General features: G+C 39.1%; 1 protein-coding gene across 2 annotated transcripts in view; it reads right to left on the bottom strand.

Moving 5' to 3' along the window:
• The window catches only part of hnf4a (hepatocyte nuclear factor 4 alpha), a 67,789-nt gene that overhangs the window by 8,079 nt on the left and 42,051 nt on the right, over window positions 1–17,659 (bottom strand). For both annotated transcript variants that reach the window (XM_062978893.1, XM_003220607.4), the window contains exons 2-7: window positions 11,483–11,657; window positions 10,335–10,429; window positions 7,024–7,130; window positions 3,679–3,834; window positions 1,176–1,263; window positions 549–704 (exon numbers count right to left, since the gene is read on the bottom strand). In XM_062978893.1, the coding sequence (XP_062834963.1) occupies window positions 549–704; window positions 1,176–1,263; window positions 3,679–3,834; window positions 7,024–7,130; window positions 10,335–10,429; window positions 11,483–11,657 (777 nt within the window). The remainder of the gene's footprint in view (window positions 1–548; window positions 705–1,175; window positions 1,264–3,678; window positions 3,835–7,023; window positions 7,131–10,334; window positions 10,430–11,482; window positions 11,658–17,659) is intronic.

Genomic DNA, 17,659 nt, shown 5'->3' on the forward strand with positions numbered 1-17,659 from the left:
TAAACAAAAATGTCATCAATTAAGCTAGCTTTTGTAGTCTTATTTTTTTTCTGCTGTCAACCTATGTATTTTTAGATCATATTTATGTCCTAACAAGCATATACATTAATGATAACTGCCCTCTGAATACTGCTGTTATGTGCCTTCAAGTTGACATTGATTAATGGTGAACATCTCACAGGCTTTACATGGTGAGATTTATTCAGAGGAGTTTTACAATTCACATCCTCTTAGGCTGTGAGTATGTAACTTACCTAAGGTCACTCTGTAGATTTCCATGGCTGAGTGGTCTCTTAGAATAAGAGCAATCCAGCATTTCTCTCCTGCACCTTGACTATCCCCATCTCAACTGCTTTGTTAATGTTTCTTATGTTCCTAATTTTTTCATGAGTTTATAGAATATGCTTAGAGTGTTTATCCAAAAAAAGGTTACTTCCCTAAGTTCTGATGAATGTGTACGACCTTTGCTTTAAGTTCACTTTTAATCAATTCCAGAAAAAAAACCCTGGATAGCTTTCATAGTTGCTGAAAAGAAGAACAGTGTCTACCTGGATCAAAGAAGATGATGGCTTTTAAACAAGCATATTCATTATCATCGATCTGAAGCTCTTGGAACGTCAACACTAGTTCATCCAAGATCCGCACGGCCACACGGCTGATCTCCAGCAACTCTGGACAGTTACGAGGGATTATGTGGTCATTTCCTGCAGGGAAATTAAATTTTATTTAACATCTTTAATGCTCTTTAGTTGCCTTAAAGAGCATTAAAGATCCAACCTGAAGCCTCCAAATTTGGGGTGGGGGCTGATTTGGACTGTTCTCATATACTAGTCATGCTGGTTGGGTATAATGGGAGATATAGTCCAACACAGAGAGAGAGAGAGTGAGTGGCAGGTTGAGGCAGGCTGATGTATAGGACCGCCCTGTAAGAAATATGACTAACTATGGCGCCTTCCACACAGCTGGATAAAATCTCACAATATCTGCTTTGAACTGGGATATATAGCAATGTGGACTCAGCTAACCCAGTTCAAAGCAGATATTGTGGATTATTCTGCCTTGATATTCTGGGTTATATGGCTGTGTGGAAGGATCCTACAATGTCATTTCCTTCCTTGGTTGCAGCATTTCTAATGGGAAGACACAGAAGTATCATGGTAAATAAAGCTGTTTACCTAGGAGTAGGATGTCCTTGAACACCATTGACCGCTTGGCTGCTCCCAGTAGTAGGTGTTCTCCAGCATGAGCCCGGAGCAAAGCCACCTGAAGAAATAAAAGCCAGTGATGATGGAAAGGGCTGTAAAAAGTAAGATGAAAGAACACTCACGTACCAACATAAGGGAAACACTGAAAAAGTAGCGCAACCTACTACCTCTTAGGAGGACTAAATTAATAGAAGGAGTGAAACAGGATCGAACCATGGCAGTTAAAATTGAATCTTAGCACTCTAATGTTATAGGGCCCAAAATATGTCCCTCCTTCCGTCCCATATAGAGATACTGGCAGCTTAATCTTTTTCCCCCCAAGACTTGGTGATGGAATAAGGTCTTCTGCCACATCTGAGAGAACAGCATGGGCCATGAGACGACACATAGTCCTATTCCCCAATATCTTGCCATCACTACCCACTCCACACAATCTGTCACTCAAGACTGCCTCACTGTGTTTAATGGTAGGGCTTGATCTGTTTTCCATAATAGGCCAAGGAAGGAAGAAGCGGCATCAACCGAGGATTGTATTAAGGCTCTCTTGTTCACATACACAGGGGCAAATTGAGTACAATGTGATAAACAAGTATAGTCACAGCCGCTTCTTTATACAGCAGTGTTTGGACACTGTGAGAGCCATAGTTTCACACAAACATCTACCTGATTGGCTACTCTTCATAGCTCTAGCATCACCCCGGATGAGAAGGGCTGGGTATAAATGCTGGAAATAAATAAATAAATGAAAAAAAAAACCTCCGATGAAGATGAACATCTTCCTGTGCTGAGAAACCTGAGGTTTTTTTTAATTTATAAAAAGGGTTATCTGCTTGTTCTTTTGTTAATTATTGCATTGTATCACTTTATACCCTTCAGTAATCTTCAAGAATGTTCTGACTGATTCTCCTGTCCCATTTCTATTTTTTTTTAAAAAATCTGTCGACACAAAGGTTAACGCTTAAGACACAGCGTGTCACGGATGCTTCTTAATGTCCGACTGGGGCTACAGCTATGTAGCAAACAACCACTAAACATTAACCAAAGGATTTGGGGAAGGGTGTCTTTTACAGGGATGGGCCAATCTGTATGCACTGAACAAACATGGAGAAATATCTTGCAATGAAATTGCTGAAGGGAAGGGAGAGAGAACTGTTTCCCATAGCTTTTAGTCTCAGCAAAACAACACAAAGCAGAGGCAGCCCGTGTCTGAACTAAATTTTGATTTCAAAGTGCCCTACTTAACTGATTATCAATCTTTAGCTGGTTCAAGAGCTTTTAAGATTGTCATGTCAGAATCATCCCGGACCCTGAGGTTTCTGGGCTAAAACCCGAGACCTAGGTATGACCCTTGGTGATGTCATTAAGTCATAAGCTTTAAGTCCCAAACACAGTTGCTCAAACATTGTCATTCAGACACCCACGTAAAGAACATACTTTTCTGTTTGGAAAATAAGAGAGAAATCTTTGCTAAAGATGAAGTGGGGAGGTTATTCTTTTTTACTTAGGAAGACAGGGTAAGGAACTTTAAATCTGGCATTTTGCTTCTATCTAGAAAAAGTCAATACAAAGCAGAAGGTGAGCCCTGAAGCTGCAACAGCTGACAGGGAAGGGGGAAGCAGGATGTGGGTGCATCCAACCTATAGATTTAATAAAGTTTGACATCACTTCAACTGCCATGGTGAGGTATTAGCAATCTTTGGCAGAGAAGGCTAAATACCTTTTTTATGTAAAATGACAGCTACCACAGCATTCAGCCATGGCAGTTAAAGTGAGGACAAATTGCATTATTTATTTCTACAGTTTAGATGTAACCTAAGTAAATGTAGAGACCTGCTGGACTGTCTGCAAGTTGCAGTAACAAATGAATGAAGCCTTGAAAACTGTACCAAGATGCTGGTGTCCTATCTGAGCTGGAGATTTGTACCTCAATCTTTTCCTGAAATTGAGTCTTTCCCCACAACTGAGCCCCCTCATCCCCTCCACCCTCCCCAAAAAATGTCCTGCTTGGAGATGACACATGAAAAGTGGAGACTTAAGGCCTTGAGATCTAGTAACAATATTTTGCCCAGTTTTGTGTTTGAAGATGTTCAGTTCTGACACTGCAATTTTAATGTTAAAGTGGTCACCAAAATTTTATATAGCTTTGAAAGCTATCATTTTGAATGAAGGTGTTGAACAGAAATATTTTTTTTAAAATCATAGAATCATAGAGTTGGAAGAGACCTCATGGGCCATCCAGTCCAACTCCTTGCCAAGAAGTGGGAAAATGACATTCAAAGCACCCCTGACAGATGGCCATCCAGCCTCTGCTTAAAAGTCTCCAAAGAAAGAGCCTCAACCACACCCTGGGGCAGAGTTCCAGTGCCGAACAGCTCTCACTGTTAGGAAGTTCTTAAACTAGCTTTTAAAGAAATTGAGTAGGGAAGACACAATAGATCTTACACATTAAAATGTTCTTTAAAAACTGGCTCACCTGATCATCTAGAGGAAGCTCACAGAAGGCTGGGATGTACTTGGCCCACTCCACCAGCACCAACAACTGCTGCTTCATGGACTCACACACGTCTGCAATATTTGCAATTTTCTTTCCTCTGATATCCCCAGTGATCACTGACATTGGTGATGATATCTGCAACAATAATAAAGAGAAGTTTCATTTAGCTTACTAGAGGTACAGAGGTAAAGAAGCTGTGCAATGGACAACAAATCATAATCATAGTCACAGCATATGAAATTTTGATACATCTCTTCTTACACCTAATGTGAAATCTCAAGGAATCTCAACCTCTTACCAAGTGTGAATCAATTGTCCACCAAATGCTGCTTTTAAAAATGTGTCAGGTTTAAAGAGACCCCTTCTCCTCTCTGTTATAATTTATTAGCCTCATTGGCTATGAAATGACTGCATTTCCATAAATAAGATTAACATTTGTTTGTTTTGTTTATCTTGATCTCCCTATGGCTAAGTAAAGGTAAAGTTTTCCCCCTGACATTAAGTCTAGTCATGTCCGACGCTAGGGGTTGGTGCTCACCTTCATTTCTAAGCCAAAGAGCCAACGTTGTCCATAGATACCTCCAAGGTCATGTGGCTGGCATGACTGCATGGAGTGCCGATACCTTCCTGCCAGAGCAGTACCTATTGATCTACTCACATTTGCATGTTTTTGAATTGCTAGGTTGGTAGAAGCTGGGGCTAACAGTGGGAGCTCACCTCACTCCCCGGATTTGAACCACTGACCTTTTGGTCAGCAAGTTCAGCAGCTCAGTGGTTTAATTCGCTGCGTCACCAGGGGCTTTTTCTCTATGGCTCCATCAAATCAAATGCAAATACTAAAATATAAATGAATGTATAATCATTTTGTGATTAGTAGGGTAACCAGGTCAAGAATATCCCAGGCAGGGTCAAAACCTACTGCTTAGCCATGACTCCTAGTAATATCCTAGGGGAAATCCCCTGGTGAAGTCATTAAACATGCAGTTATTAATTACAGTTGAACAGAGAATGAAATTCAAATTAAAAATAATTCCAAAGCTTAACATGCACACATTCTTTCAAGGCAGCACACTCTGCCTGAGATTCCCTATCCCTGTCATGAGAACTGGGCATGTTAGACTCTGGGATTTTTGATATGGGAACACTAGTGATCTAAGAACACTTCAGTTGAGAGAAGCTGCAAGAGCTGGGCATGTTCAGCTCAGTGAAGAGAAGGTCAAGGGGTGATATAATCATACTCTGTAAATATATCAAGTGTTGCCAAAAAGAAAAGAATGTAGGCTTTTCCTCTTCCGACTCATACGGTAGAACTAGGTCTAATGATTTCAAGTTACAGTAGGGTAGATTTTTTTTTTATTAGAATGAACTTCTTGACAGAGGTTCAGCAGTGGAACCAATTACTTAGAGAGTGGGTGGGGTCTCCTTTAGGGGACATCTTCAAAAGAGTCTGGAAAACTACCTGCTGGGATGCTCTAGCTTAGTGGTTCCCAACCTTTGGACCTCCAGATGTTTTGGACTTCAACTCCCAGAAATCCTAGCCAGTTTACCAGCTGTTAGGAACTGTGGGAGCTGAAATTCAAAACATCTGGAGGGCTAAAGGTTGGGAACCACTGCTCTAGCTGGAAATCTTGCATTGAGCAGGGAGTTGAACCAACTTGATGATTCTATGAACTATGTCTTCTTAAACTATCTATATTCTCAGGGTACTAAGGGTAATGTTACATGTGCAAGTTCCTCATGAAATGAAAATAGAATCCAACGTTGAGGATATGTGTGAAATGGTTACTACATACCAGTTATAACAGACCTTTCTCATTATCACTTTACATCATCCCAGACCTTATATCTGTATCTTTATTTTTGGTTATTGTACAGGTTTCCGTATTTTACAATAAACAGAGTCCCTCGAATCTGTGGTAGCTTCCTCCCTCCGCCACTATTCCATTGCTGGCAGACTATGGAGATGATTAGAGAAGCTGGGTTGCTGTGAGTTTAGAGGAGCATATGAATATGCAAGCCAATGACATCAAATGCTCCTATCTCCAGAAGACAGAAATTGATTTTGTTACAGACGTTCTTGTTCTGCACCTGACTACTGGAACATAGCCAGATCCTTCTCTTACCCCATGCTACCCAGCTCTCCAAAAGCAACACAATGTCAGGGAGGAGGCAATTGTGACTTCTGAAGGTGGTGACAGGGGAACCACAGTGGAGTCTTGCACGTGGAACTCTATATTTAATCACGTGAAATTGTGGCCAATATTTTCGAGTAGGGCAGTTAACATTTAGATGTGTGTTGTTATTAGTTAAGAGAAGGGTATATAGAATTCTCTGCCAGAGAGCAATGGTGCCTCACTAAACTACAAATCTACAAATCTTAGGATTCTATTAAAAGTAGCCATTGTGGTTAAAGTGCTATCCAAGTACTACAAAGAAATCATTCCCATAGTTCCTCACCAATGGTCATGCCGGGAGACGCCGATGGGAGTTGTAGGCCATAATATCTGGAAGGCAAAGGCTTTCTGCTGTAAACATAATACTACACTCCCTTACATATAGAGTGCTACCAGCCATTACTGTTATTGTTCAATGAATTTTTTTTTACAGAAGCATCAGATAATGTCATCTTTTGGACTGCTGTGAGTTTTTCAGGCTGTAGGACCATGTTTCAGTAGCATTCTTACCTGACATTTCGTCTGCATCTGTAGCAAGCATCCTCAGAAGTTTGTTTAGACCTCTGGACAGACCTTTGAGAATACTTGCCACAGATGCAGAAAAATTAACAGCAACCCAGCGATTCCGGCCATGAAAACCTTTGATAATATAATACCATCTTTTGTTTGCACCTTGCCTATATTTTCCATAGAAAAAAATCTGCTAAGGATGAGAAAGACTGAATAATTTCCTAGTGCCTTTTCATTAAAAGACAAATAAATGTGTCATACAGCAAATTATACCTCAACTCCTCTTAGAAGACAAGATAACTAAGCTGAGACTATCATTATTTGAATATATCAGGGGAAGACAAGACTCAGTAGACAATGATGCTTTGGTAAGATAGGAAGACAGCAGAAAAAGAGGAAGACTAAATTACAAGTGGATAGATTGAATCAGGAAAACTATAGTCCTGAGTCTGGAAGTTGCTGTTGATAACAGGGCAATGTGGAGATCTCTCATTCATAGGGTTGCCATAAAAAGAGGTGGGTTTGATTGCAATTAACAAGTACACTTTTGCCAGCCTGGTTGTGCACTGAACAGGATTCCAGTGTAAGAGATCTGTTTCCTTTTACAGATATTAGCCGAAAACACCGTAGAAGCAAGTACCTGTTGGGAAAGTACTTCTGCTTGCAGTAAAACGTTAATAGAAGGCAAGCTGCTGTCTTCATAACTAGATCTGCGGGTACTGATTCGATCACGTTCATTTTGCACAGCTACAAAGGAAAGACAAAAAAACCAGAGATAATGCTTCCTGTGTATAAGAGGGAACAAGGTTCCCAGGGGCTAATTTCTTTCAAACCTCCCTTTTCTGGGTGGTAATACAATGTATGCTTCAGTCTGTCCTGAGCCCTCTTAAACTAGCTTTAAATTGGGTGGAGGATGCAATCCCAAAAATTGCCAATCCAGTCTGCTCCTGTACATAAAATGGGGGAGATTGCTACCATCTTGCCCTTTAGTTATGCAGTAAAATCTCTTGGATGAACTATGAAACTATGGAGCATTTTTCTTCCAAAAGGCATATAGGTGTACCACCAGCACTGCAGTGCATCTTTATTTTTCTAAAAAAAATTAAACTACTTGACTTAATCTCCATAAAGCAGAGCTTGGAAAAGTTACATTTTAAAGGAGCTTATCACATGAGGTAGGTAAAATGCAATTACAGCAGGATAACAGCATCATTCCTCCTCTGTTGTTCTCCTGGGAACGTGATTGCTTTTATTTAGTGTCAAATTTACATTAATTGTTATATTCGTATAGGTCATTTAATTTTTTATTGTTGGTTATTTTGTCTGTTATTAAGTTTAAAGTTAGGTTGCTGTTATATTGTCTCAATATGATTTGTCCTGATATAATGTGTTCTGAATTATTTTCCCTTTTCGACACTGAATGTTTGCTGTACATGTTGGAGACCGTTCTGAGTCCCTTTGGTGAGATAGGGTGGTCTATAAATAAAGATTATTATTGTTGTTGTTGTTGTTATTACTATTATTATTATTATTATTATTATTATTTCTTTTACTACCACACACATACACAAAATAAATTAACAACTTCCTTTTGTAAAAGAAACACTTTCCAGCACTGTCCCACTCGGAAATAACAGACATCTTATGAAAAATCCTGCTTTTATTTTGCTGTAATTGCAATTTATCTCTCTTGTATAATAAGGCCCTTAGACTCTATTTCCAAATATCCCCTAGAAAAATACAGCCAGTAACGATGGTGGCTGAGAGAGGCTTGGAATGAGTGTCCAAAACAGTAACTTTTCCAAACTTCATGCAATACATGATATTCCAACCACTTGATTTGTTAGGATAGATCCTTCTTTTCCAACGGTCTGCGTTCCACTCTCTTCTATATTTGTAACAGCTCCTAACTTCCTAGGAGGGCAGGTTGGTTGCCAAGCCATAGAATCACCAGAGCTACCAATTGCAACTGAGCAGCTATTGATTTTCTCAGTGGTTAATTGCATGAATATCTGCCTCAAACAATATCAGAGTACTATTATTACACTTGTGCCTCTCCAGATTTATTTTCTAATCTCATAATGTCACTTGATAATAAGGCTGTAATGAGGCTGTACTGAAATGAAAATCCTGCAGTCAGTGGCTGTTAATAGGACCGCTCAAGGTTACTCCATGTGTTATCAGGATCCCAGGAGCTCAGTCACGGCATGATGTGTTCCAAATGTTTACTCAGTATTTAGCTGGTCATGGACCTAATGTAACTTCTATTGAATATTAACAGACAAATACAAAATGAGTGAGTGCTGGAGAGACACACACACACAGAGAAAGGGATTCCTCTATCCTTTGGGCAAAACCTGAACCACGTTCTCAGAAATGCCAGGACTGAGGAGCGCAATTGGGGAGAAAGAAACATATAGGTTCAAGATCTTACTGTATTACTGTTAGTGTTAACGGTATTATTCCGTTGTAATAAATACAACAAAGATTTTGAGATCATTTAAAATAAAGTATTTTAAAAATACTTACTGGTGCTTATATATTTAAAGACTAGAGCCCATCTGATCTACAAAAACGTGTACTACATTAAGGGGTGTCGTGACATATCAAACTCTGGTTCATTCATAAATGGTACAAGGTATTATTTATTTATTATCCTGCCTTCCTTTTGTTACAGTTATCTTAACATTTCCCTAAGTTGCTCAGGCTGTTATATATGGCTTCCCTCCTCTTCACTTTCCAACAAACCCACGTAATGAGACGATATCTTCCCTTATGAGCCTGCCTGGCTTTGAGATCTTTAGAGAAGGCCTTTCTCTTGATTCCACAGAAGACAACCTTTTTGGTGGCTACTCTGTTTCAGTGACTTCCTTTTTAGGAGGGACAGAACACCTCCTTCCCTATTGTCCTTCTGACAGCAGGTGTAGAACTTTTAATTTAAATGGGATTTGGGATTTGGAACTGGATTCTTTGGTCTTAAATCATATCTCTTTAAAAGTCCAGAAATAAAAACAGTACAGCACTCTATTAACAGCCTTTTTCTTATCAACGTTCTTCACTCAGTGGGCTTCCATGGTTTAGCATGGATTCAAATCCAGGCCCAGGAATTGAGTTATAGTTGTGTAAAATTGTGCATCAGGCAAGCTAAAAATGAACACCGAGCATCTGACTGCAGCATCTATGATGCTAAGCAGATATGGACCCAAGAAAGAAAGGAATATCTGGCCCACATTCTGGATTAGGCCCATAAGAGATTCCCATCCAACAGGCAGGCTGCTTCTGAAGTTATTTCTGATCAGAGTTTGGAGATACCATATAAAATGTTACTTTAAAGCCCAGGGAACTGTTCCAGAGAAATGAACTATTTTACAGTCTGGGGAACTGTTGATTCCACTTCCTCTCAATTAAACATGCACAGAATTGAATGATACTGTGCCTGTTTGATGAGAGAAATGTCCAGTTTGGTAAGAATTACACTTTATCCACCTTGAGTCCCTTGGGGAGATAGGGTGGAACAGAAATAAAGTTTATTCAGAGCCGGTCCAACAATGATTGGATTTGTTGTAAAACATGATGTTTTGGTGCTTAATTTGTAAAATCTTAATGTAATTTGATGTTTAATAGGCTTTTCCTTAATCCCTCCTTATTATACAACATTTTCTCTTATCCAACGCTTTTATTTTTCAGTGATTGGTTTTGGGGGGGGGGGGATGTGTGCCAAAATTCTGTTCGCCTACACTTGAAAATTACCTAGGGCCGGCTCTGAGTTTATTATTATTATTATTATTATTATTATTATTATTATTATTATTACTACCCACTTTGGTTTGACTCTACCTGCTATCCTTAGCCCCACTCACTGTCCTTCAAGTTTGTTGGGCTCTCTGACTATGCTGTGTGGTTATATGAGAAGAGTGAAGCCTCAGTCAGCAATCTATAGAGGGCACTTACCTTCTTTCTTCATTCCAGCTCGAAAACATTTCTTTAGCCTGCAATATCTACACTGGTTTCTTTTGTCCTTGTCTACAACACATTGTCTGTTAAACCTGGGAAGAGAAGGAAGAGTGAGTTAAGAAAGGAAGGATTGAAAAGCATAGAGAATGATCTCAGGGCACATCTGCACTGACACTATAATGCAGCTTGGAGCCAGTTTGGGAGAAACTAGTTTCACTATGTGGATGATTAGGTGATAGGTCTGGAACTGGGTAGATGATTACATTCACCATGGAACCACTTTGCAAGGTTTTTTTTCCCCCATTTCCAGGAGATATACTCATCAGCACACCAGAGACACACCGGGTGAAAAAAGCAAGGGAAAGTAACACTTCAGAACAGAGATAGTCAATTACCCACTCCCAAGGGGTCAGTCAGTCACCTGCTGCTCAGCAATGTCCTTGGGGTGTTTACTGGCAGCCCTGTTTGTGTAGATCCAGCCACAGACACAACAGTTAAATTTGAATGATAATGTTGTAATTCTGTAATGTGAAAGGACCAGTTGTCTTTTTCTTTTTTCGCCTGACAATCATTCAGGTGTTTGAATGTATGTGTTGTTATGTATGAGACAATATTACCATGGGAGAGTTACCCCAAGGGTGAGGGAAGAAAGAAGAGATAAAGGGAAAGAAATAAGTAGTCAACAATATTTTAAGAAATAGAATGGATGCAAATCTATTAATATGGAGGTCAAAAAAGAAGTGGAAATCTTAATACTTCCTGAGATTACTTTTTGTACATATCTAGAGGCACCCTATGGGGGAACAAATGGAATAACTGTATGGTGTCTTTCAGTCAGAGTCTTGGGCTGCATCTACACTGTAGAATTAATGCAGCTTGATAACACTTTTAACTGGAATGCCTCAATGCTGTGGAATTAAGTGAATTACAGTCTTGTGAGATACTAGCACTCTTTGGCATTAAAGACCTTATCAACGACAACTCTAATGATTCCATAGCATTGAGCCATGGAACTTGTAGTGGTGTCACATTGTATTACTTGTACAGTATAGATGCACCCTTTTTTTGGTAGACTTCCACCTGGAAGCATTGTAACACATTTATCTCTCAGCTTTAAACTCCCCAGTATCCTTTGCCAGCTTTACCTGCAGGAATACATATGGTTCTTTCTGACGCTTCTCCTGAAAAACCCTTTGCAGCCATCGCAGCTAGAGGCCCCATAGTGTTTCCCTGTTGCCCGATCTCCGCAAATGGCACACAGCACACTGGCTCCGATGCTGTTGGAGGCATTGAGATTGGCAGCTTCAGATGGAGAGGTATCTGTCAGGAAGGAAGGCAGGAAGGAAAAGAGTTGCAAAGATAGGTGTTTGATGCTGACATTCATACAAAGTCCGTAAAAGGCAGTGGAAGAAGGGAGCACAAAGCTATATGGTGTGGCGATCTCATAATAATTGCCTACAACTGTCACATAACAATTGTAGATAACTGAACAGTTTTCAGATCTATTCACACTATTGATACTGGGCATTTCTACACTGACTACTTAACTTGAATTGAACACATCTTGAAAACACAGTGTTTTGATGACACATGCAGGAGCATGCATTAGAGGTCTTAAACTAGGATGAGCAAAATTGTGGGATATTGCAAAAGAGTCTCTGTAATGTGCATCAACATGCTTAGATGTGAACCACATTGCATGGTGAAACTGATTATATGACCAATCATCATTCAGATTTCATAACACAACACAACTGACCAGTCTTCATATCTCTTCTGTCTTTGCTCACTATTGGCTCTGGGACCCTGAGAAGGCATACCTCCTTTTTTTAAAAAAAGAAGTATACTCTGCAAAAAAAAAAAAATCTTGCTGCACTATTGTAAGGAAACATATGCCTCCACTTCCATCAGAGAAATGGAAAGGGGAGAATGAGGAGTAGGAACACAATTGAATTGCTAGTAGCGAGCCATAAGAATCCTTTGATTTGGGGCTTTTGCTGCAATTTATCCTAGCATTAAAAAAAACTCTTCTCAGTGGAAATAAAATATTCATGTTGGGAATTGTCACTGAATGCTCTAGAAAAAAATGCCATTGGTCATTTAGTGCCCCCCACCCTGCAGACAACAACAAATGCAGCAAACAACAGCATATATTGGAAGATCTCCAATATTTCTGTTGTCCTGAATTATTTTCTGGAATTTCCCAATGCTGGCAGTAACATTGTTCCCATTTTAGTGGGTTTATTTTTTAATTCCAGAACATATTGAAACTCACAGTAGCAACAATGGCAATATTTAACATATCTACAGCTTGAGCCCTAAGGTGACCTAGTATATTGTAGAGTAGTTTGACACCACTTTGCCATGGCTCAATGCTCCATTATAACCCAGTCAGCATATGAGCTTTCAACTATTCAAGATGTTTCTTTTGCATTTATATAGTTATATCCTTTGCAATAATCATGTGAAATAATAGTCCTGTTATTATCCCCTCCAATTGCAGATGGAGGAGTTGAGGCTGACAGTATGAGGTTTGAATGATGATGAGACTCAAACTCTCCTAAGCCAAATGCATCTTGAACTACAGAAGTCTCATTGAGCCAATTACTGAATGACAACCCAACATTTGCATATATGCCATGAATATACTACATACCCTCCAACATTTCACATATGAACATTGGGGCAAATTGTAGTGTGACTGCAAGTTATTTCCAACTTAGTGAGACACAAACACTCTTTGCTTCTAGAATTGCTCCAATCACTACATCATGCTGGCTCTCCAGAATTAGTTTTTGCATTCTGAACTCAGTTTAGAGAAACTAAAGTAACCTGAGGCCAAAGGGAGAAAGTGGGAAGAGGAGAAAGAAAGTGGGACATTTAAAAAGTAGCCAAAAAAGTGGGATGGCACAGGATTAATCGGGACTATAATTGTCAAAATGTGCAACCAGTCATGTCCAGGTAGAATTAGCAAATGGATTCATGTGCCTATTTTTAAAATACTTTTGCCTATTTTTCATTACCTGTATGCAGACATTTTGGATATTGTTAGAATTATTGTGACTGATTTCTTGAATATCATATTATGTTGGAAAATTATTAATTGTACTGGCAGTTACCTTAAATAGCGTACACTACTACAAGCTACCTTTAGAATTATATGCATAGTATGGATTAAGTAAACAATACATTCATTTGAATTTTTGGACAGCTCACATTTCACATGCATCATTAAAACAATCTTGCAAGTTAGAACAATACTGTGAGATATTGTGGGGTCTCGAGAGCGAGTGAGGTTAACAGAAAATTTTGTCTTGGATTAATTGGAAAATTCATGACAGATGTGAGATCTAAGTGTGGGATTTTCTGGTCCACATCCTTGTCTCTTCCAATATTAGTCTTTGCCAAGTTATTCATGCATCTCATAGGATTTTGGCTTTTCCTACTACTATTCAGAAGCAAAATACACAAAGGATTAATATTAGAGTGGTGACCCTATTCCCTTCAGATTCAGACCACATAGCTAACAAGAAGAGGTTGTAGTCTGACACAAGTGGACTCATGTGACTAAACAATTAATTGCCATTACGTATTTACTTAATTTTATTGTTACTCTCTCTTTCTGGGTTGTAGGGAAAAAAAATGAACAATAAAATTAAGAGCCTTTCATGGTTCATCTCTCTTTCCTAGTTGGTTAGCTTGTATCAATTTAAGGGCTCTTCTATACATGTCCTAAAATGCGGAAGAAACCAGGGCTGGTGACTAAATTACGTTTCACAAAAATGCGCGCTGATTCAGATTAACAGCTGAAAAACACATGTTAAAAAGGTGCACTTAAAACCTGATTTTGGCCAAAAAATGTGATTATTCACATGACTGTCTATCTCTGCAGTCAAGGTGATTTCATTCGTATACCCTGGTGTGGATTGCTTCAGCACATGTGCACATTATAAAATCTCGAAACAGCTATTCTGGGCTGTCAACAAATAGGGCCACAGACACACATGTGACTAAATGGAAGCACAAATGGAAAGCATTTACAATGAGAACAGTCTGTGAGCATTTCTTTGTTTTGATCTTTATGAAATTAAACAGAGCTTGAATTTACAGTAGGGTGAGGAGAGATAATAAGAAATCTGCTTGTATGTACATTTCAAAATGCGCATGAGCACATATGAGGTCTAGTGCAGCTCAGAGGGTCAATTTTTTAAAAAGTAAACTTAAAAAAATATTTTTAAAAAAACTTCAGTCGGATGTCCCTGTTCCATTTTGAGGATTTCTAACGAAGGTGTCAGGATGGCGGGGGACCATTTGCCAGGACTGACAGGTCTATGTTTGGACTTGCTGTCAGGTCCCGTAATTTTTGCCCCATTTATTTGTCCCACATTTTGATGCTGTCTGGAAGTGCCCTCAGAAACACACTGTGACATGTTTTCTCCTATACATAACAACTAGTGGGGTGCAAATTTGTTCATGTAGAACATAACAATGGATTATAAACTGTAGTCATCTGCAAGTATTTGTGAATGTGGTTGATAACATTTCTTAATTTGGTGCCATATCATAGTTTTGTTAGACTAGAGTAAATTTTGAATGTATGAGCCTTTGAATGAGCCACTAAGAAAACTGTCTGACTGTTAAATACAGACATATCATTTGTTTGCCAAAGCTATCAGGAAAAATGCTCCCATGTACTATAAAGCAAAGCAACATATTTTCTGGCCCAATTTGAAGCATGGCACAAAATACTTGCAGTCATCAGTACTGTGGGAATTCAGTCACAGTCACATTCACTTCCTCCAAATAATTTACAATCGGATTTGCCTTACAGGTTTAAAGACAGTCACATATCAACTATTTGCCAAAATTGCCTTATCAGGGCTAATTAGACTATTCTCAAACATAGTCTGGACTGAATGAAGTCTTCCCAAGCCACAAATCTTGATCCAGAATGAATAGTTTTAAACTACATTGTTATTTACATTTCTCAGACTCCTGGTGCATTAGGTGAGGCTTGCTACAGCTAACTTCTGTCTTTTCCTAGTAACATCTAGTTGAATGGGAACTTGACAGATGTCATCATGTTGTGACATTATATGGAGTGAGAATATCTAGGAATACAAAGAACTACATAAAAGTTAAAATGGTTGCATAAAACTGGCCAACAGACATTTTGGTGCTTCAAATGTTAGACCTGTTTCTCAAATATTTCACCTGTGTATTAAAAAAATGGCACCAGTTTTCTTCTATCAACTCTAGTTTTTGGGATACAGAACATAAGTCATATACCAGTCTTCATCTGCTAGCACAGGCATGGGCAAACTTTGGCCCTCTGGGTGTTTTGGACTTCAATTCCCAAAATTCCTAACTGTGGGAGTTGAAGGCCAAAACACCTGGAGGGCCAAAGTTTGCCCATGTCTGTGCTAGCCCATAGAAAATCATGATAACTAAGAAACTATCTAAGAAACTCGAAATGATGTGGTCTAGCCAATGCAATTTTCTGAATCATCACCCCAAATGACCCTAAGAACAGGCCTAAAACCAAGACACCAAGTGGTGTCAGAAACCCTCTGGAGAGAGTTCTCAGGTACCATAGAAGATGCCAGGGAAGATGATCCTGCTGCACATATAGAAACAATACCAACTCCTCTCTCACAATGCTTTGATTGGGCTAGAAACACATGTGTCAAACTCAAGGCCCGTGTCATTTTGTGTGGCCCTCCAGAAGCTTGAGTACAACTCCTGTATTCCTCATAATTAGATATTCTGACTAATGGGAGTTGGGATATAGTAAAATCTGGGAGGCTGCAGTTTGTTTTGTTTAGTCAGGATACTGGGGTTTGAATGTAGACACAATGCTTGTGCGTACAATGTCAGACTAAAATGCCCTTTAACCTTTCTCCAACCTCAGAGCCACATGTGCTGTTGAGTTGCAATTTCCATTATCTCCAGTCCACATGGCATTTAGTCACAAGTGATGGGAATTGTCACTCAATAACATTTGCAAACACGAATACTAAAGAGCACCAACCACTATGTAAAAAAGAATCATAATTTGCTCTCTGTATCCACTGATGCTCTGTCCACAGATTCAATGGCCCTTTGAAGGCAATCTTAAGGCTGATGTGGCCCTTAATGAAAATGAGTTTGTCACTCTTGAGCTAGAGGCAAAAACGTATAGTAATGGCTTCTGGAGCTAAAACTGACCAAACTGACCTGCCAAAATAGACTGGGGGATCTTGGGAGTTGTAGTCTGCTGCAAAGCACACTGAGTATTCTCAATGTGGGCACTTCCTATAATAGCCACAGCTAAATTTCAACATTTGCTTTGTACAGAGTGAGATCTTTTGTTAGAGAAAATGAGGCAGTTGCCTCAGTCAGCAAATATTGAGAGGGAACAACAATATTGATGGGATTGCTGTGTGCTGTGCCACAAGGGTCACCCAGTCCATACCCTGCCATGCAAGAATACATAATCAAAGCATCTTATAAACTCATAAATATCTCAAGGATGACATGGCTGCTTAGTTACAATTTGCCTGGTTTGGCTATATTTTCATTGCTTAGAGGTTGTCATTCTTATTGCTTGCTTGCCTCTATGGTTTTTTTAAATGACTTATTGTTACCTGCCAATTGTTGTTTTTGAAAATAAAAGGAGTTAGCATATCTAAAACACAAAGCCCTACTATCAATCACTAGTTTGTTTGACCCTTCAATGCTAGCCCTTGAACATCTATGGAGAAGAGTCAGAAGGTGACAGTTATGGTGATGACTGCAATTAGGTTGGCTCCTGTCTTGGTCAAAGGACACAGGTTTAATTCAGTGGAACTGTAATTACAAAATGCTTATTCCTTTGAGTTTAATGAGACTACCTTAAGTATAGGCTGCATCTACTCTGTAGAATTAATGCAGTCTGTCACTACTTTAAATGCCATGGCACAATGCTAGGGAACCATGGCAATTTTAGTTTTACAAGGTCTTTAGCCTTCTCTTTGCTAAAGAGTGTTGGTGCCTCACAAAACTACAAATTCCAGGATTCCATAGCATTGAACCAGAGCAGTTAAAGTGGAGTCAAACTGCATTAATTCAAGTCCAGACGCAGTCATACTAAGTCTGTTTATTGCTCATATGCTGGTTTGTTTGTTTTTCCCTTCAAAAACTATCAGCCCCTTTCTAAATTTGTGATATATTTAGCATAAGAAAATAGATTTATGAGAATTTATCACAGGCACAATAATCAGGTGATATTCAACAAACATACTCTACAAGAACATTCATTATTTAAAAGAAAAGATGGTATTGTGCTTATTAACGAGATACAA

The sequence above is a fragment of the Anolis carolinensis genome, chromosome 4 (genome assembly GCF_035594765.1).
Source record: "Anolis carolinensis isolate JA03-04 chromosome 4, rAnoCar3.1.pri, whole genome shotgun sequence".
In the NCBI taxonomy this organism is placed as follows: Eukaryota; Metazoa; Chordata; class Lepidosauria; order Squamata; family Dactyloidae; genus Anolis; species Anolis carolinensis.